The sequence below is a fragment of the Phyllostomus discolor genome, chromosome 12, assembly GCF_004126475.2.
Source record: "Phyllostomus discolor isolate MPI-MPIP mPhyDis1 chromosome 12, mPhyDis1.pri.v3, whole genome shotgun sequence".
Taxonomy (NCBI): domain Eukaryota; kingdom Metazoa; phylum Chordata; class Mammalia; order Chiroptera; family Phyllostomidae; genus Phyllostomus; species Phyllostomus discolor.
The window spans coordinates 34,053,935-34,075,475 of NC_040914.2; the positions used below are offsets into that span (position 1 = coordinate 34,053,935).

The 21,541-nt window shown below is 47.2% G+C and overlaps 1 protein-coding gene across 6 annotated transcripts in view; it reads left to right on the forward strand.

Moving 5' to 3' along the window:
- TRPM1 (transient receptor potential cation channel subfamily M member 1) overlaps positions 1-21,541 on the forward strand; it is a 68,113-nt gene that overhangs the window by 33,092 nt on the left and 13,480 nt on the right. For 2 of the 6 annotated variants that reach the window (XM_036012933.1, XM_036012929.1), the window contains 13 exons: positions 820-960; positions 1,811-1,840; positions 8,058-8,350; positions 9,011-9,239; positions 9,813-9,935; positions 10,158-10,289; positions 12,601-12,729; positions 13,719-13,970; positions 15,241-15,433; positions 17,539-17,559; positions 18,772-18,916; positions 20,571-20,773; positions 21,379-21,511. In XM_036012933.1, coding sequence (XP_035868826.1) covers positions 820-960; positions 1,811-1,840; positions 8,058-8,350; positions 9,011-9,239; positions 9,813-9,935; positions 10,158-10,289; positions 12,601-12,729; positions 13,719-13,970; positions 15,241-15,433; positions 17,539-17,559; positions 18,772-18,916; positions 20,571-20,773; positions 21,379-21,511 — 2,024 coding nt within the window. The remainder of the gene's footprint in view (positions 1-819; positions 961-1,810; positions 1,841-8,057; positions 8,351-9,010; positions 9,240-9,812; positions 9,936-10,157; positions 10,290-12,600; positions 12,730-13,718; positions 13,971-15,240; positions 15,434-17,538; positions 17,560-18,771; positions 18,917-20,570; positions 20,774-21,378; positions 21,512-21,541) is intronic. The other 4 variants (XM_036012930.1, XM_036012932.1, XM_036012931.1 and 1 more) reach the window with 4 other exon arrangements.

A 21,541-nucleotide genomic window follows, 5' to 3' on the forward strand; every position in this document is an offset into this window, starting at 1 on the left:
ATGTTTGGGGGACCCCCTCCGCTCACCCTCCAGCCCTGGTCTTTCTCGAGTCATGCGGCCACAGGCTAAAGCAATGAATGGGGTTGACGTCGGAAGTGATTCATTCCACTAGAATGCCGCAGTCCCTGGCGTGCTAAGGGTGCCGTGTGCATTCATATTCTCAGCCAGAGAAGCTAACTCAGATGAGGGAACAGAGGAGAGACTCCCCAATACTCTGGTCACGTGTCATGCAAAAGTCTAGTGGTAACAGCAGGAGATACTCGTTGGACCCTGCCCCCTCCCCACCTCCCGATTGCAGCAGGTCGTTTGTGGGTTCAGGTCCTTACTGAAATCTGGGAGCACCCCAGAAAGTCACAGGTCACCACGGGAAACTGCCTCTGGAGATGCCAGATCCCGGGGGATAGTCCCTCCACCCACAGCCTCCCGTGGAGCCTGCCTCCCTGTTACCCGTGAAATGTGGGCTCCAGCCCCTGGAAGTGGGCTGCTGCCCTGCAAACAGCTAGCAAAGCCCCTTCTCCACAAAACCCATCTGCTTGGACAAGGGAGGGTCACCCAGGCGCACGATTCACTGCTTTCCGCTGCAGGCCATTCTGCCTAAGTCCAGTCTCTCCAACTAGACTTCTCACTCTTCTCCCTGGGAAGGTTTACTCATTTTCTAAAGTACGGCAGAGTCACATGGCGATAGGCTTAGTGCCCTTTGGTGCCCCGTTGTGACCCTAGCGCCTGAGCAGGGACCAGGGATGACTCTGCGTGCCTGAGGGGTGGGGGATGATGTCTGAGCTTCTCGCAGGGCCTGAGACTCGGCCTCTTGTCTTGCAGGGCAACCTGCCGCCCGATTACCACATCAGCCTCATCGACATAGGGCTGGTGCTGGAGTACCTCATGGGGGGTGCCTACCGCTGCAACTACACGCGCAAGAGCTTCCGGACCCTGTACAACAACCTGTTTGGGCCCAAGAGGGTAGGGCTGAGTGACCGCGTGTGGTGCTGGGTGGTCTTGGAGTCGCGGGGGCTTCCTTGTCACCTTTCCCAATAACTCAGCCTGTTCAGAGTCGAGCTCCTCACCCCGTCCCCAAGCACGGCGGCCCTTCCTCCTGCAGGGACTCGGGTGTGAGGCCTCACTGTCCCTGCAGACGCCCAGGCTTCACCTGGGGCCACTGGCCTTTATCCTTAATGAGTGGAGACGCTCAGGCCCACCAAGGGGCGGGGGACCCCTTTGCATCTGCCCGCCCTTTGTTGCTGCCCTCTTTATCCAACGGCTGTGGGGACCTACTTCTTCCAAAGCAAGGGTCGGCTCAGTGGCTCGCCCCCTGCTTAGAGGCTCTCAGGGCTCCTCTCAGCCTGAGGATTCACTGCCAAGGTCGTTGTCCCGGCATCCAAGGCTCTGACAGGCTGACCGTCATCCCCATCCTGTCATGGGGGACCACGACCTCTGCCAAAATCAAACTGTATGGCCATGGTGGCTGGGTCTCCCCTGCAACCCCCCCGCACCCCAATCAAAATTCTTCACTTAGCACAAGCCCAATGCAAATAGCCCTTGGCCTGCACTTGGACCCCGCGGCACGGTACCCGCATTTCTGTGAGTGAACTTCTCTGGTTCCGGCTGGAACAAGAGTCACGTGTCTGCACACCTTTCCCCTCAGCTGAGCTCACGGAAGCCGAGCTTCCCTATTAAGGCATTTCCTTTCCTTGGCCATCGTCCTCAATTGTTGATCTGTTATTATGTCTCTTGTGAATTCTCCTGCTCCAGTCCCACTAACATCGGCTATCTGACCAAATTGTTATTTTTTCTCTCCCCTTTCACCATGCAGCCTAAAGCTCTCAAACTCCTGGGAATGGAGGTGAGTCGGGTTTGTTTTCCGCAGTTTATGGTATCTTGGTTGAATATGCGTGCCGTCTTCGTTTTGTGTTTGCTTAACACAAAATGAGTTTGTTTTCCTTGAGTCAATCCAGTACACTATACACACCAAATTTGCTTCGATGATTCTGTCAGACTATGTCAAGTAATCGTAGATGTTTTGAAAAGTTAGATGTTACCGAATTCATTTTCTAGAACTAGGAAGACCATGGTTTCAAAAGCAGACAAAGATCAAACCAAAAACCTTGGAGAATAATGGCACTTATATACACAAAAATAATAAATAAGCCCAAAATGCATTCGATGGAATATTGTTAAAGTCACAAACAAGTAATTAAAGTCTTCTAAGAATGCAAATATGTTTTAATGTTAATAAGTCTTTAATAGATTGCCTCATATCAATAAGTTAAAGCAGAAAAACAGTGTGACATGATCATTTTTCGATGGATGGTGAAGAATTAAAAAAAAACTAAAAATACAGCTGCTGTATGATCCAGCAATATGACTTCAGGGTCTTTATCTGAAGAAAACAAAACCACTAATTTGAAAAGATAAATGCACCCCTAAGTTCATTGTAGTGTTATTTATCATAGCCAAGATATGCAAGCAACCTAGGTGTCCATTGATGGGTGAATGGATAAAGAAGAAGTGGTATAGCTCTGGCCAGGTAGTTCAGTTGGTTAGAGTGTCATCCCGATACACCAAGGTTGTGGGTTCGATCCCTGGTCAGGGCACATACAAGAAACAACCAATGAATGCATCAGTAAGTGGAATAACAAGTCAATGTTGCCCTCTTTCTCTTTCCCGCTCTCTCCCAAAAATCAATCAATAAAAATGGAAGAAGCTGTGGTATATATATATATATATACGCACACACACACACACACACACAATGAAATATTACTCAGTCACAAAAAGGAATGAAATCTTGCCATGTGGGACAGCACAGATGGACCTAGAGGGTATTATGCTAAGTGCAATAAACTACACAAAGAAAAATACCATATGATTTCACTTCTAGTTGGAATCTCAAAAAACCGACATGAATGAGCAAGCAAAACAGAAATAGACCCACAGATCAGAAGAATGAGCTGATGGTGGCCAAGGGAGGGGGTGGGGGGTGCATGAATACAAAGAAAAAATTTGTAGAATAGTTTCCTTAACTTTTTTTTAAATTAGTTTACTAGAAGCAGACCACCAAAATAAAATAAATGAGAATAAACATACTTCCTGATGTGATTGACATACATGGAAAGCTTATAGGAAGAGGAAATCCATCACCGAGCAGTGGACCACTGGGGTCCTTTCTATTAAAATCAAGAACAAGATAAGGTAGCCTGTTATTGTTCACATCAGAGTTATTCCCATTAGCTCTTCACAGTCTTCTGGAAACTGTACCGCCTAAAGAATTCATATTTTAAAAAATACCTTAGAAGGGGAGGAAATAATTATCAGCAAAAAATATGTTATATCTAGAAAACCCAGGAAAATCCACTAAAAATTTCTGTGACATTAGGACAAAAGTACTCAGAAGTACGCTTAAGAAGGAACCTTAAGAACAGAGCACATAGACACAAAAGTATTTGAGTAGGGGGTGCAGGCTGTCTCTGGCTCTCAAGCTTTCCTTCCTCAAGGATGCCTGGGTGATCGTGCCGCAGCTGCCTGCATTGCCTGAGACCCCTAGGTAGGGCAGCCACCCACAAGAGACCATGTAATAACGAGATTTGAAGATATAAAAAGAATAAACTAGCCCTGGCTGGTATGGCTCAGTGGATTGAGCCCTGGCCTGTGAACCAAAGGGTTGCCGGTTCGATTCCTAGCCAGGGCACCTGCCTTGGGTGCATGAGAGGCAACCACACATTGATGTTTCTCTCCCTCTCTCTCTCCCTCCATTCCCCTTTCTCTAAAAAAACTGAAGTAAAATCTTTTTTAAAAAAGAATAAACTAGAGGGATGGCAAGACAACAACAAAAATCTTTTGTGGAAGAAAAGTAATATTTCACTCAAAGAATCTAGAAACATCCCTGCCTCCCGCATGAGCATGTCCTCCAGGAGAAGAAAGAAAACAAACCACCTCAACCTTCAGCAACTGACCCTGATCAGTTGGCAACTATCAACCGTGAGGCAAGTCCACCCACCAGCCAAAAGATTAAGGCTCGCTGAAGGCTCAGATGAGACTAGCATTTTTTGGCAATAAAGTATTTCTCATTAAGTGGTCTGGAATTGAACTTGCCATAGGTCCAAGGTATGCCTGTCTAAGATGCCAACGTTTGCATCCAGTGTCAGAATGCATCTTAATCTGAGTACAGCTGGTAGTAGTATTTATTTGCTGTGGAAATGAATACATATTGAAATGCAATGCAATGGTAATTTAGAAGAAAAAAATACTGGCCTTGACATAAAGTTCTTTGCACATAAAAATATTTAAATGAATGGGAGAAAGGCCATGTCACAGAGTACTGAAACTGAGTATGGTAAAGGCTCTTTTCACATGAATTCCTGTACGTCGCATCCCCATTTCTGGGTGGTTTCGGGGTAGGTGGTTTTGGTTCTGTGTTCACAATTAAGGCAGACCTTTAGCATGGTGGATTGTGGTCGCTGGAGTTGTGGTCCTATATGGGATATGGTATGCAGCTTTCCGTAACTTTCTGTTCTTTCAAAACCTTTGAGTCACGTCGGGTTTGTCTGTTGGGTGAAGTTGTGGTAGCGCTCGCCTCTAAAAATAGCCTGGTCTCAGCCCTGTTTGGGGAGCTGCCTTTCACTACTTCTAAAATAACTTGCATGATATGGGTCAATTCGGGCTTTCTATTTCCTAGAGTTAACTTCGGTCATTTATATTTTCTTTCTTTTTTAAGATTTTATTTACTTATTTTTAGAGAGGGAAGGAAGGGAGAAAGAGAGAGAGAGAGAAACATCAATGTGCGGTTGCTGGGGGCGGTGGCCTGCAACCCAGGCATGTGCCCTGACTGGGAATTGAACCTGCGACACTTTGGTTCGCAGCCCGCTCTCAATTCACTGAGCTACACCAGCCAGGGGCTATATTTTCCTGGAAAACAGTGGTTTCATCTAGACCTTCAAGTTCATTGATGTAAAGTCTTACATAGTATTTTAATTTTTTAATTGATTTTAGAGAGAGAGAAAGAGAGAGAAACATCGATTTGTTTTTCCACTTATTTATGAATTCAGTGGTTGATTCTTGTATGTGTCCTGACCGGGAATCGAATCCACAACCTTGGTGTATCGGGATGATGCTCTAACCACCTAAGCAGCCTGACTAGGACCCATAGTATTCTAACTTCTTGATGTCTTCAATATCTTTAGCTGTGTGCCATTCCTTGTTTCAATTTTTCAAAATTTATATTTTCTCTTTTTTTCTTAAGCATATTTGCCTATGTATCTGGCATGTTTGCCTTATCGAACAACTTTCTTTATCCTGTCTTCTATTTTAATAGTATCTGCTTTCATTTCCCTTCACATCTTCCATATGTTTCCTGTAGATATCATACTGTTTTAACTGACTCAGTTTGAAATTGAGGTTTGCTCCTTTTCTGTCTTCCCCGTGTTCCAACAAATGTACTAAAAGTATAATTTTTCTCTGAGCATTGTTTTCATGGCATCCCACAGGTTTGGGTAAATAAAACCTTCATTGCCATCATTTCTAAGTATTTGTAACTGCCTCTTTCATCCAAGAGTTGTTTATAAGCGTATTTTAATGTTTCTAGGTACAGACTTTTATTGTTGTCATTATCCCACTGTTGTTCATTTCTAATTTTATTCCTTGAATGGAGACTAACAGGAAATCACTGAGATATAAAATCTCAGAGCAACTAGGGTTTAATGCCTGGTTGAATTTTGTTAATGATTCACGTGTGTGGAAAACAAATGTGTATTCTATGTTTGTTAGGTCCAGTTCTTATGCTTACCTGTCTGATCAAACTTGGTCATTATGTTATTCCATTTGCTTCTGTATTTACTAAGTTTTTCAAGTTCATTTCTTTTTTTAAAAAGGATTTTATTGACTTAATTTTAGAGAGAGGAGAACGGAGGGAGAAAAGGAGAGAAACATCAGTGTGTAAGAGATACACCAATCAGTTGTCTCTTACATGCCCCCTACTGAGGACCTGGCCCACAACCCAGGATGTGCCCTGACTGGGAATTGAACTGGTGACCTTTCAGTTCTCAGGCTGGGGCTCAATCCACTGAGCCACACTAGCCAGGGCTCAAGTTCATTTCTAAGTGAGCTGTGTTTAGAGACATACTGTGATTTTGGACATGTTCATTCCTCTTTCTATTTCCATGTCCTGTTTTTTGTTGTTTTCTCTGGTTGTTTCTCTTGTTCTTGTTTATTGTGGGAGTTCTCTGCATTTTAGGGAAGTGAAGCCCTTGTTTGTAATCTCTCTGTAGTGATCTTAAAATCATTTTAAGAGCATTTGCATACAATTAATATTTTTATAATATTCATAATGTTCTATATTATTGAAAGGTAGGCTTAAACAGCCTTCTGTTTTACATTTCATTAGCTGTTGATGAATTTTTACTTGATTTAATATGTTCTTGAAAATAAAGCTAAGTTTATTTTAAAATTTCTATTATGTCAATTTTTAACCTACATTGATCAACTTTCTCAAAATTACTGTGTAGTTTTACTGTGACAAAATAAAAAAATTATTCCTTGGCTGTTGTGGCTCAGTGGATTGAGTGCTGGCCTGAGAACCAAAGGGTCTCTGGTTTGATTCCCAGTCAGAGCACATGCTTGGGTTGTGGGCCAGGGCCCCAGTAGGGGGCGTGCAAGAGGTAACCACACATTTTTCCTCTCCCTTTCTTCCTCCCTTACCCTCTCTCTAAAAATAAATAAAATCTTTTAAATCAATTATAAAATGAGGACACAAACTTTGAAATCAGAGGCAAGATATGATAGTTTCAATAAAAATGTTATAACCTATTATGGGATTATTAAAAGGGGAGCCGTGCTGAACACTATGGGACAAGGATTGAGGAGCTGGGCTCCCCCCAACTCTGGCCACACCAGCGGGGTCACTGTGGGCAGGTTCTCCAGTCTTTTGACCACAAATTCCTCATCTGAGGAAACAAAGAAATTCACAGCCTCTCAAGAGTAAGAATAAAAGTGGATAACTGAGAAAAAAAATAAAAGTAGATAATTGATGGGAACGTGTTTGCAGAAGAACAAATATCTTTTTTTTAAAGATATTATTTGTTTATTCTTAGAGAGAGGGGAAGGGAGGGAGAAAGAGAGGGAGAGAAACATCCATGTGTTAGAAAAATATCAATTGGTTGCTTGTTGCCTGTGGGACCGAAACCCAGAGATGCGCCCTGACAGGGAATCGAACCAGTGACCCTTCACTTTGCGAGATGATACCCAACCCACTGAGCCACATTGTTCAGGGCCAAATATCATTGTTAATATTCCATTGAGTACTGAAGTCTTAGCTTGGGACAGTCTAGGCCCCACGTATTTCCGTGCTGCTTCCATGCTCCCCTCCCCAGTTCTCTCAGTGGCACGCACATTTCTTTCCTATCCTGCCCCACTTTAAGGACCATCCCTCACAACCCCGTTGGGAAGTGAGAAACAATGGCATTCCATTTGGAACCCACGCACCCAAAGGCAAAGCTGCTTCTGAGTGAACCGTTCGTGCCCCTAACACACCGGCAGGGAAACCGAAGACGTTTCTCCCTATCCCCGTTCACATTTCTCTGGTGGACCCCTGGTGCCGCTACGTCTGCAAAGCAGAATGGCTCTTGGAAGAGTTTCTTGAGGACAGAAACTGTGGGCTTTCATCTCTCCCACCCACGGTGCTTTTTGTGTTTCAGTGTGTTCTTGTTGTTCTTGTTTTATTTTTGTAGCATCGCCTCGGTGTTTAAAACACCAATGTGTTCCATTCATTCATGCACTCATTGGTTGATTCTTGTATGGGCCCTGGCCGGGGATCGAACCTGCAACCCTGGCGTGGTGGGTGTTTAAAAAAAAACACTGCCAACACAGGGGCGCAAGTTCTTTAAACGGCAGTATGCATTTGCGGTCATTCTTACGGTTTGCTTCTCGTAATAGCCACGGGCATCTTTTCAGAAGAATTCATGCGCCGAGCGGAAACCCCAGATGTCCCTAAGAAGGGTTTTCCTTTTCCGCGTCATCTGCCCATGCCTATGGCAGAACCATGGACCGTGTGCTTGTGCCCCCCTCAGGATGACGAGCCTCCGGCCAAAGGGAAGAAGAAGAAAAAGAAGAAGAAGGAGGAGGAGATCGACATTGATGTGGATGACCCAGCCGTGAGCCGCTTCCAGTACCCCTTCCACGAGCTGATGGTGTGGGCCGTGCTGATGAAGCGCCAGAAGATGGCCGTCTTCCTGTGGCAGCGGGGCGAGGAGAGCATGGCCAAGGCCCTGGTGGCCTGCAAGCTCTACAAGTCCATGGCACACGAGTCCTCCGAGAGCGAGCTGGTGGACGACATCTCCCAGGATCTGGACAACAACTCCAAGTGAGCGTCGGGAGGGGACGGGGGGCTCTTGTCCCGAGTGCCTGTCCCCTGGTGGGGCAGGGTGGCGCCCGTGTTTCTCCCTTGGGCACAATGATGTTTAGAGCTCGTGCGTGAATCCCTATGTCCAGCATGTGGAGGGTTTTCCTTCGGCCTCTCGGAGGTGTTTCTCGACTGTCATTTTTTGTTGGTTGGTTGGTTTTTCAATCCTCCCCCAATGATATGATTTGATTGCTTTTAGGGAGAGGAAGGAAGGGGGAGAGAGAAACATCGATTGCCTCTTGCTTCCACTGGGGTCCCCTTTCAGTGCCCACCTGTCCCCTCCCTAAAAGGGTAGCCACTCCTCTGAGCTCTAATCCCTTTGCATCCTTTCTAATCTGCATGAGAGCACGTGAGGGAGTGGCTTTGTCTTCTCATCTCTGTGTTTCTGGGACCCAAGCGGCAAATCTGGGCTCCACCTAAAGCTCCAGATACAGCGAGAACAGCACCCTCCACAACATGACCGAGCACAGAGCCCCAGCCCCGGTGATTCCCCTCTGGGGATGTACCCCCATGCACTTTAGGGTTTGTCATGGCTCTGTGTTGTCCCTGTGGCCAAGGCTCTCTCACCAAGAACCTGTGGCCGCTGTGGGTTCAGCCCCTGTTCTGTCTCTTTCCGTCCAGAGACTTCGGGCAGCTGGCGGTGGAGCTGCTGGACCAGTCCTACAAGCAGGATGAACAGGTGGCCATGAAGCTGCTCACATATGAGCTGAAAAACTGGAGCAACTCGACCTGCCTGAAGCTGGCCGTGGCGGCCAAGCACCGGGACTTCATCGCCCACACCTGCAGCCAGATGCTGCTGACCGACATGTGGATGGGGAGGCTGCGGATGAGGAAGAACCCCGGCCTCAAGGTGCGTGTGACGTGCCGGCAGGCTGGGAGGGACACTGTCACAGGGATCAGTGACACCCGGGAGCCCTTATTGTGCACCTGGCTGAGTTGAGCGCTTACTGTGGGTGGTTTCGTTTACTCCTCCGAGCAACCCTGTGAGGGAGATGCCGTGCCAACCCTTGTCCTGCCCGTGGAGAGACTGAAAAGTCAAGATTTAAAAAGTGGAGACTTGAGTAGGATCTGAGTTAGTAAGTCCAGGACCTGACCCAGGCAGGCACACGCCAGAGTCCGACCTGATCACTGGGCCTGGCTTACAGAGCTTGGCAGCCGCTGAGACAAAAATAACAAGGTTTTCACCCCTGGCTGGGTGGCTTGGGTATTTGCATCAATATCCTGTACACCGAAAGGTTACAGGTTCAATCCCCAGTCAGAGTGCATACAAGAGGCAAGCGATGGATGTTTCTCACATCAATGCTTCTCTCTCTCAAATCAATAAACATGTCCTCGAGTGAAAATTTTTTTTAAAATGTTCTCAGTGGTGGGAAAGGTTAGGAGAATCGACGTAGCTGAAAAATCTTTTTCTCGCCACCCACAGGTCATCATGGGGATTCTTCTCCCACCCACCATCCTGTTCTTGGAATTCCGCACCTACGATGACTTCTCCTACCAAACGTCCAAGGAGAATGAAGACGGCAAAGAAAAGGAGGAGGAACCTGGGGTCAGTGCTACCCTGGCCCACATAAGCATCCGCTGGCTCTGGTTTTCAAAATCATTGAGGTTTCTCTCACCGTGAATTTAGAAGCTGCAATCATTGAAGACATATTTGGGGGGGGATTTTTAATAATTCTTTATTGTTAAAGGCACCTGTCTGTGAAATAGTGTGGGGGCGTGGTGCATTTCCCACCTAGCCAGCCACCCGCCTGCCACCCGTGTGTTCCAGGACTCGAACGCGGACGCCGGCTCAAGGAAGGGCGATGAGGAGAATGAGCACAAAAAGCAAAGGACTGTCCCCATCGGGACAAGGATCTGTGAATTCTACAACGCTCCCATTGTCAAGTTCTGGTTCTACACAGTAAGGCCCCCCTTCTCACTGGTCCTGTCGCCTGTTTGGGGACAATTAGATAGGATAGGATAGAGACAAACGTCAAGGCTGGGAGGAGATGGGACTTCAGGTAAGGAGCACACGCACCTGAAATGTACGTGTTATAGACAAGTGCTACCTTGGAAAATCTAGTTTTTTTTTAATGTTACATTTTGGATTTTTTAAAAAGATTTTATTTATTTATTTTTAGAGAGGGAAGGGAGGGAGAAAGAGAGAGAGAGAGAAACATCGATGTGTGGTTGCTGGGGGCTGTGGCCTGCAACCCAGGCGTGTGCCCTGACTGGGAATCGAACCTGCGATGCTTTGGTTAGCAGCCCGCGCTCAATCCACTGAGCCACACCAGCCAGGGCTTAGTTTCTTTTTAAAAAGGAAAAAGATCAAGGCTTTTACGAGGTGCTTAAAATTCACTGAATTACAATGAATTGGGAGAACGAAACGGGTGCTAATCCAGATCCTTACCTAGAACTGGATCTAGCTCTCTCGCCCTCGTATATGTGTGCGTAAGCAGGAAACGTACCAAATACAACACTCCGTAAACCAACATCGCCCCATTCTATTTGCTTAAGACTAAGACGTGTTTCGATGTCTTTGGTCAGACAGACTTAGCAAGGAATACTTCCGTTTAAACGCAAACGAGGATGGCTAGTGACGGGAAAGCAAGCCCACCAATGGGGGTCTTGCAGGAAGTGGGCGGGGCTGCTGCCAGAGTGTGGCTGGACTTTGATTGGTGACTCCCCGGGGGAGGGAGCACACCGAGGCCTCTCCTCTCTGCGGTGCACGCTGCGCTGACCAGCTTGGCCACGCCCTGTCCTCTGGCCCCTTTGGTGGCCACTCCAGGAGTCTGGCCCACCGGGAAAGAGGGCAGCCCCAGCCTTGCCCCTGTCGGTGGTTCTGCAGGTGGGCAGAAAAGAGGACAGAGGAACAGGAGCAGAGATTGGAAGGCCCTGGGGGAAATGGTCCAGCTGCAGGTGGTCACAGCAGGGGAGGCAGTGCGTGGTGGCTCCCACAACCACGCGGGAGGGACGAGACCACTCACAAAGGCCCGAGCACCAAGCCACACCCACTCCAGGCGCTGTAGCTTCTTTAGGGAGCCGGCACCAGCAGGCCATGGGTGTGGGATGCTGGGTCCCTGGCCATCGATCCAGCCATGGCTGGGGTGAGCTGGTGACCAGGGCTCTGGGACATGGCACCTGGGGAGGGGGCTGCCCAGGGACTCAGACCAGGTGCGGGCCTCGATACACAACCTTCCCACAGCCACAGGGAGTGACGTTCCCAAAGCCTCCGTCACCCATGTGTTCTGGTCAGAAGCAGCTGAGGACCAGGGGTGTCCCTGGCCCGCAGGAGAGCTCAGATGCCGCTGAAGAGGGCAGGGCCAGGAGGCCAGGGAGTCCCAGTCCAGGCTTCCTAATGTTGGGGCTCTTCCCAGTGCCAGCAACTGCTGCCTATGAATGTGGGGGAGGGGCCGCAGGTTGAGTAGCTTCCCACGGGACAAAAGCAGGTGCATTTGAGAACTCTGCCTCCACTCCTCCTGCACAGAATAGATGATGGATGCAAGGAGCGAACCTGCATCCTGGTCAAATTTATACAAAAAAAAAAAAAGGACTGCCTAATCCAAATACACAATGGCTAGCCACGCCCCACCCCCAAGACTTCAGAAGGGGCCTGTGCCAGGTGGGGCAATGAACTTCAGACCACTCCCCTGAATCTCGTCCCTCACGCCCACCTTTTGTCTTGCCACAAAGACAGGGATGCTGTTGCCAGTGCAAATTGAGGGGACCCGGGACAGCGCTGTGTGCCTGAGCGGACAGCTCATTGTCTTCCCTTCGATCCTCCTACACCCGTTCAGTCAGTCCGCAGGGAAAGCTTCGAGAGGGAAATCTGAGAGGCAGGGAGGAGCCAGTCACACTGTCCAGTTTCCAGGAATGTAGAAGCCACACCAGTAAACTATTAACAGTTTCCCCGTTTATCATCACTTTGGGCAATGCCCTGATTTCCCCACAAGGGTGAGTGTCGCACAAATCCATCTTCACTTAGATAGCGACATGTCAGTGCCCACGTCGTGCGGAAGCACAGACGGCCGCCCGCCCGCCTCAAGGTCTCCCCCCGCCCTGGGGACGTGGATGGAAGGGCCCCTCGAAATGAGTCAGCCCCGTCGGAAACGCAGATTGGCTTTACGAGATGCGTCAGGCGGAAACCATGCTTCCGAGCTTCCTTCCACAGCGGGCTGTCTCCCCCAGGGCTGCTCACGGGCTTTTTGTTTCTCTGTCTTCCTGTCGCTCAGATCTCGTACCTGGGCTACCTGCTGCTATTCAACTATGTCATCCTGGTGCGCATGGACCGCTGGCCCTGCCTCCAGGAGTGGGTCGTCATTGCCTACATCGTGACCCTGGCGTTAGAGAAAATCCGAGAGGCGAGTGCTCATTCAGCCTGCCCCCGCCCCACCACCCCCGCTTCAGCCCAGAGGGAGCTTCTCATTGCAAGACCGCATCCTGCAAACCCTAAGTGCCGAGGGGGTTTCCTTTGGTGGGGGCGCCGCCACCCCAGGTTTACTCCATTGCCTTGGCTCAGTTGGAGCATCGTTTTGTACACCAAAAATTTGCAGGTTCCATTCCCTGTCTGGACACATACTTAGGTTGTTAAACCGTAAAATCCCTTCTCTGCTGGGTCATAAATAGTCACCATGCCTTCCCACCCTGGTGTTCCTGAGACCTACCCAGAGTCCCCATCAGTAATGGGGTGCTACCTGTCACCCCAGTACCCCACCTACAGCACAGCTTATCGGTGTCCCTGGGGATAGCTCTGTGTGCACCAGCTGCAATGCCGGTTGTTACATATTTGCAAGTTTACTCGGGGAGGAAGTAGTGATTTTTAATCAGTGATTTTCAAAGGGTAAGAACTGAGTAGGGGGAAATCATGGTGAACTTCCCCCCTGCCCTGCACGACTTCTCCTATCTAAACTGCAAAGGAATTCTGGCAAGTAAAAATCCCCTGGCCCAGGCCTGCCTGCTCCACTGGGTGGCTTGCCCTTCCACGGGACCACGAGGGTACAGCTGCTCTCCAGAGCCGTTTCCTCCGGGAGCGTCAGCTGACAGGCGCGAGTCCAGAGAATTAGAAAAGAGAAGGAGAGGCAGCTGCTTTAGCTACAGCCAGAGGATATAACTTAGAAGGCATTTCCTGAGAGCTTGCGAAACACTGACTCTAGGAATCCAGAGGATTCCGTGGAATTTCCCTTTCTAGATATCTCTGTCTGCCTGAGTCCAGTGGCGTTTGCAGGTCCCGAGCAGGAAGGGGAACCAGATGCCCCGGGAGGTTCCGCTGCTCCCAAGGTCTGCCTGAGATTCTGAGGGGAGACTTCCCGCCCAATACTCCCTGCTCACTGTGCCTTGGCCCGGCTTTCAGATCCTCATGTCGGAACCAGGCAAACTCAGCCAGAAAATCAAAGTGTGGCTTCAGGAGTACTGGAACATCACCGATCTTGTGGCCATCTCCGTGTTCATGATCGGGGCCGTCCTCCGCCTGCAGAAGCAGCCGTACATGGGCTATGGCCGCGTCATCTACTGTGTGGACATCATCTTCTGGTACATCCGCGTCCTGGACATCTTCGGTGTCAACAAGTACCTGGGGCCCTACGTGATGATGATCGGAAAGATGGTTCGTACCGGCACCCCGTGAGCGGTGCGAGACACTGTGGCTGTGGTTTGGATATGAGGCTGGGTGTCCTTTGGTCTTTCCTTTGCAGTTGGTTTCTTATGGGAAATGTTTTTTGCTTTAAGATGCCTAGTTCTCCTACATGTTAGCAACTTAAAATCCAGCCCTGGCTGGGGTGGCTCAGTGGCTGAGTGCCGGCCTGCAAGTCAAAGGGTCGCTGGTTCGATTCCCAGTCAGGGCACATGCCTGGGTTGCAGGCCGAGTCTCCAGTAGGGGGCGCATGAGAGGCAACCACACACTGATCTTCCTTTCCCTCTTTCTCCCTCCCTCCCCCTCTCTAAATAAATAAATAGTCTTAAAAAAATAACTTAAAATCCAGTTGACAGACACGAATCAAGGGCCAACTGTATGCATGTGCACACACCCCAATACGCTGACCAATAACCTTCTAACATGCCATCGAAGCCAGGGACAAAGGGGACCCAGGGTCATTCCCCGCCTGTATTCCAGACAATCTTCGGCCCACGAGCCCTGGCCTGGAACAGACACAGGCTATTTGTGGGATTAGGTCAACCCAAATCCTTGGCAACTGCTCCTCCAGAACAGGCCATAGAGTCTGAAACTAAGACTGACTCAGTAGATTTTTCCTTGCCTCCCCTAAAATAGCGTCAGCAGTAGGACTGGTTCCAGAAGGAAGGAAGTCTCCTAAGTTTAGGAATAATTATATCGCAAGCGGTTTGAAGCAAAAGGATATATAATCCCGCTTATCCAGACAAGGACCTTGATCTTCAGGGATGTTCCAAATTAGGAATTATACCAGTTCAGTACCCAGCAACCAGAGTGTGGCTCACTGTAACTACTCCACACTTGAATAATGAACGGAACACATACCAGCGTGTGTTCTCAATTCATTTTCTTGTTACCTACCTCCTTAGAGATCTCTTCCTCCGACTCCTTAGCCTTCCTTTCAAATGCACACATTTCCCCCTAAGCCTTTCCTTCCTCATTTACGGTTGAAGTGACTAGAAGAATATTTGTTTATAGGCAACAAGAGAAGCGAAAAAGAGAGGAAGATAGTGATGTTGTAGAATAAGACGTGTGCGTTGCGGGAAGGAGAAAAACAGCCCGTGGGTGGGATGGAGAGAAAGCAAGGAGACTTTCTTCACCCTAATTAGCACTGATGAAGCCTTTGGGGAGGGCAACAAACAGCACGGGCCCTGTGAACTTGACCCGTGAGTGTAAACAACAAGAGACTCATTTTCTTTCCACTCAGATGATTGACATGCTGTACTTTGTGGTCATAATGCTGGTCGTGCTGATGAGTTTCGGGGTAGCCCGGCAGGCCATTTTGCACCCGGACGAGGAGCCTTCCTGGAAACTGGCCCGAAACATCTTCTACATGCCTTACTGGATGATTTACGGAGAGGTGTTTGCGGACCAGATAGACCGTAAGAATAGAATTCATAGTAAGATTCTCTTCCCTGCTTCTGAGGCAGATGATCAGACCCGGATTAACAGAAGAGCGTGTGTTAATTCGGGCACAAAGTAGTTTTTGTGTTCTGCCATAGACATCACATGGTTTTCTGAAGACAGAAATGTAGATTATGAAAGGTAGATTTCTGAGCTATTGATCATTCCTTTTACTCTAAAACTATCGACTGGAACTTTGAGTCTCATGGCCCTTTGGCTGGACATGGGGACCGTCCTAGACTGTGCCTGTAGTTCCAGTCCCAGTGTCCTACAGTGTCACTGGCCTGATCTCTTTCTTCCTCCAGAGAGAGCTGGCAGCAGCCTTCTGGCAGAATGAGACAGTGAGCCTGACAGGGTGCTGGTGTCCCATGTCACCCTCTTCGTCGAGCCACCAATGCTCTTTTTCCACGTGGGCATCAGCTTCTTCTTTACTAGTGCAGTGCTGGTTTTTAAGTTTGGGGCAATAACCTGGTTGCTAGCAGAGGAAGTGAGCCGTGATGCTGCGGGGATTTCTGGGGGATGCAGGCCCCAGCTCCTCCCCAGGTTGAGCTGGTCATCACAGGGAAGGGGAGCTCACGTGTCCCTGTACCCGGACGGTGATTGAGGCTCTTTAGGTGAGCTGTCCTGTCAGCGCCAAAACTTGCACCTGCAAGTTTGCGGTATCATAAAGCATCAGATATGATAGCAGGTCTGCGGTTTCCAGTGTTCCCCCTCTGGGGAATAGGTTTTTAAAAAAATTTTTATTGCTCTGGCTGGTGTGGCTCAGGGGATTGAACGTCGGCCTGCGAACCAAAGAGTAGCCGGTTTGATTCCCAGGCAGGGCACATGCCTGGGTTGTGGGCCAGATGCCCAGTAGGGGGCGCACAGGAGGCAACCACACATTGATGTTTCTCTCCCTCTTTTTCTCCTTCCCTCCTCCTCTGTCTAAAAACAGATTAATCAAATCTTTACAAAAGTTTTTATTGAATTTATTGGGGTAACATTGGTTCATCAAATTATATAGGTTTCAGGTATACGATTCTATAACATATCATCTGTACACTGTATTGTGTGTTCACCACCCCGAGTCAAGTCTCCTTCCCTTACGATTGGGGAGAGAAGGTTTTGAACATCCTCCCCTCGTATGAAACGCAAGACTGTCAGTCTAATCACCTACAGCCACTAGGCCAAACTGATAAATGGTCCACACAATGCCTCCACCCACCTTTTATAATCTGGTTCAGGACATGTTATTATCACAACTACCTCAAAGTCAATTATAGGTAAGCCAGAACCAAAAAAAAAATCTAATTTGATCTCAAAGACTTTTAGCTAGCTAAACACAAAAGAAAACCTTAAACATAAACGCTAAAAGTCCCTGGATCTGGACATAATTTGTAGCATTTTTATTGGTGTTTTTCCATTCAGTTGGGACATGGGAGAAGGTGGAGGAAAACTGGAAGCTACACTACTTTCAGTCACACGATTCATGTAGGTTTCGGGTTCCTGATCTGAGTGTTACATGTTACATGTATACATGTATACATGAACGGAATACATATCAGCGTGTGTTCTCAATTCATTATTTTGTTACCTACCTCCTTAGAGATCTCTTCCTCCAACTCCTTAGCCTTCCTTTCAAATGCACACATTTCCCCATAAGCCTTTCCTTCCTCACTTACAGTTGAAGTGACTAGAATATTTGTTTATGGGCAACGAGAGAAGCGAAAAAGAGAGGAAGATGCATGGATTTGTGCCCGGGAGGTGTTTGTGTTGGGTTGTAGCAGGTCCCTTCTTGGTTAACCTGTCCAGTGAAATGATCATCTGCCACTTGCCTCATGTGTGTCTCACAGTATCTTTAACTTCTGAGCTTCTGCTATTGCTTATACACATGGTGAAACAAAGATTCATGAGCTATACACACATTTCCTAGAATGGGTAATGCGTACAATTCTAAATGGATCGCTGTTTCTAAGTGCGAATCTATAACCCCCAAGCTCGAAGGTTTTGCATGTCTTGTGTTGCTAATCATTTTACTTTTCTCTCAGCTGTGCTCTTATTTTCTTTCCTCCTTTCCTGTCGCAACGAACAAACAAAACCCTGCTTCTTGATCGCTATGTAGTCTACGCCATGGAAATCAATCGTAAGTTTATGCAGAACTGAGGACTGTAGCCCGTGAAATGTGTATATGAATCAGGCTCTTCCTTAGCTAATTCCTGATAGTCTTCCCCTCAGTGCAAATACTTCTCTGGTCTTCTCATGTGAATACCTTTTTATTTAAAAAAGTTTTAAGTGAATTAGCCTAGCTTATTCTTACTTTTTAAAAGATTTTATACATTGCCCTGGCTGGTGTGGCTCAGTAGATTGAGCACTGACCTGCAAACCAGAAGATTGCCAGTTTGATTCCCAGTCAGGGCACATGCCTCGGTTGCAGGCCAGGTCTCCAGTAGGGGGCGCGCGAGAGGCAACTGACAGATGTCTCTCTCACACATCTTTAAGATTTTATTTATTTTCAGAAAGCAGGGAAAGGAGGGGGAAAGAGAGGGAGAGAAACGTCGATGTGAGAGAGAAACATTAGTTGGCTGTCTCTCGAACCCACCCCCCCAACCAGGGACCAGACCACAACCCAGAAATGTGCCCTGACCGGGAATGGAACCCACACCTTTCAGCCGTAGGCTAGTGTTCAATCCGCTGAGCCACCCCAGCCAGGGCTCGTGTCAATATTTTTTAAAACTGCAAAGAAGTAAGAAGTACATAGACTATAAATTGATGGAAATTGCTTCACTCATCACTGTTGGGATCTTCCTGTCTTTTCTCCGGGAGATAAGGTTCCATTTGATCAAAGTGGTATTTCACATGAGCAGGGAGAGACAAGATTGTTTTTCAAATATGGCACCAGAACAGCCAACTGAGGGATATGGGAGTAGAGGGAGCCTTACCTCCTACCCCAGAACAAAATTATTTCCCAGTTTAATCATGAGTGAAACCAAGGAGACAACATAAGCTGACATTAAATAATGAGAAGACACAATACCTTTCTTATGGGTAATAGTAAAGAAGAAAACCACAGAGATAGATTTAGCTGCTTAAAAATGAACAACTTCTCTATGTGAGAAATACAGTCAAGAAAGGGGAAAATGTTTACAAACACGGCAAGTTAACAAGGACTATATCTCAGTTCAGAAAGGAGTTCCTTATCTTCATAGAATTGATAGTTTTCACAGAAGAAAAATCACAGCAGAAAAGAAATAGGTCATCTCGTAGCCTATGGAAGAATAATACATGTTATTCTTTTCATTCCATGGGAAAAGCAAGCGCAGAAAGAGAAAGTTTGGTGTTTTTTTTTTTTTTGCAGCTCCCTGTGGGGATAACCAGTATGATGAGGAAGGCAGGCGGCTCCCTCCCTGCATCCCGGGCGCCTGGCTGACCCCAGCCATTATGGCGTGCTACCTGCTGGTGGCCAACATCCTGCTGGTAAACCTGCTCATCGCGGTCTTTAAGTACGTGTCGAGGCCGATGGCTATGCCCTTGTTATTGATGGCTTTATAGATCCTCATTTTCATCCGAACGCTCCCAGGCTGCCATGCATACGCACAGAATTTCACCGGGGCTTGGAAAAGGGTCGAATTTCTGCAGTCTTTTTTTTTGTTCCACCTTAATCAGCCTTAATGCATTCATAAATCAAGGGTTGATTTGAAATGCACTGAAATTTCATCTCAGTTATTATTGTAACACTCAAGATGTTTCAATCTCAAGAAAATATTTTCTTAGATGAAAGTCCCCTGAGGGAGAGAAGGTTTGATTCAGTTGTGCCTTTCATTCATTATCAGAGGCATGGAAAACAAGGTTAACTTCATAAGCTGTGACAATTGCTGTAACATTACATAAAATGTTTCCTTTATCATTGACAGAACAGTAAATAAAATGAAAAAATGGCTCAAATTGAAAATCAGGTTTCTTATAGAACTTGACCATTTTGGCATGATGTACTGAGTATGTGATTATGCTTAATAAATGTTGAAAAAAACTATTGTAGCTTCTAAGATGAAAAATAAGGAGGGAAAAATCCATGACAGAAATATAGAATCTTAGCACCGACCAGGGCATTGGAGAGAATTCAATTCAGGCACCAGAATTGGTGAGAAAGTACAGGTCACGAGAGATTAACTGGCTTCTCTGAGGTCCCCATGTTGGTAGAAAACAAGCTAGATCATGATTCCAACTCCTAACAATTGTGCTTTTACTTCATCCCACTGGAAACGAAAGGACAAAGATGGTACCTACCCAATATCCAAAATAACATATCTTGGATCAAATAAGTTCAGTAAGTAAGCCATTCAGTTACCGAAAATAAAGTAGTCTGAGATGGAAGTTTAACTATTTCAAAATGCTTAGTTGAAGCCCTGGCTGGCATAGCTCAGTAGATTGAGTGCGGACTGCGAACCAAAGCATCACAGGTTCAATTCCCAGTCAGGGCACATGCCTGGGTTGCAGGCCATGGCCCCCAGCAACCACACATTGGTGTTTCTCTTTCTTTCTCTTTCTCCCTCCCTTCCCTCTCTAAAATAAATAAATAAATAAAATCTAAAAAAAAATGCTTAGTTGAATGGCTCATACCTTTAAATACATGGAATAAAATTTTTTGAGCATGTGAGTTTGTAGATGGCAGTGTGATTTTTCAAGAAAGCAGTAGGGGTGATTTCAATATCCTTTTTTTGTTGTATTTTAAAAAATATTTTATTTATTTATTTTTAGAAAGAGGAGAAGAAAGGGAGAAAGAGAAGGAAAGAAACATCAGTGTGTGGTTGCCTCTCACACATCACCAACTGGGGACCTGGCCTGCACCCCAGGCATGTGCCCTGACTGGGAATTGAACCAGTGACCCTTTGGTTCACCGGCTGGCACTCAGTCCACTGAGCCACACCAGCCAGGGCTTCGATAGTCTCAACTAGTATTTATATGAATAAAATGCCTTTGAGTGTAAATGATCTTCACGATGATGGATAGACGTAAAGACAGGGTTATCTGGGAATTAGAGCTAGGGGGCCCTCCAAGGCCATTTCACTGTGTCTTATCATTTCAATGTGACTCCAATTGCTGTGGAAAATCACATAAAAACTAACGTGACTAACTAAAAATGTGTTTTTTTAAAAGCAACACCTTCTTTGAAGTGAAGTCCATATCCAATCAAGTATGGAAATTCCAGCGGTATCAGCTGATCATGACATTTCACGACCGGCCAGTCCTGCCTCCACCGATGATCATTTTAAGTCACATCTACATAATCGTCATGCGTCTGAGTGGTCGCTTCAGGAAGAAGAGAGAAGGGGACCAAGAGGAGCAGGACCGCGGACTGAGTACGTGCGCCACTCTCGTTTCTGTCCAGGGCTAACTTCACAAGGGTTTTCCGGAGGGGACACCCTCACGGAAAACTCATTAAACCCCTTAGATGTGTGAGAGCGCGACACTCTCACCTAACTGCTATCCTTTGTACAGCGCTTGTTACTTCGTGATGATTTTTATTCTAGTTTCATTTATGTATCGGTAATTACGCAAAGCCCACTCAAAACAAGATGAGAAATTGAGTTCTTGAAAGTAACTCCTCTGTGGTCGAATCAGTGTTCCTTTCAAAATGTTTCTATGTGCTGCACTTAAAGATCGTGGGAAAAACATACAGTACCCTTGACTCTACCCACGTGCAAAAGGTTTCCCAGAAAATCATGCTTAGGTTCACTTTCCGAATAGCTGCAATTGTGTGTGTGTGTGTGTTAGAAAGTGAGCTGTTGTGCTCCATTGGGAAGATGATCATCGCTGATTGCCAGCTCTTCTGATATAACGGGCAATCGGGAGAGTCGGGAAAACTGAGCGCAGTGAGGTTGGGCTGTGAAATTCACAATGACGCGCGGAGATTGAGTCTTCACGGCTATCGCGAGATCTCACTCGGCGAACCCTATCCTCACAGAGCTGTTTCTCAGTGAGGAGGAGCTGAAGAGGTTGCACGAGTTCGAGGAGCAGTGCGTGCAGGAGCACTTCCAGGAGAAGGAGGATGAGCAGCAGTCATCCAGTGACGAGCGCATCCGTGTCACCTGCGAGAGGTGCGCCCCACGCGTTGCCCACTCAGGGCC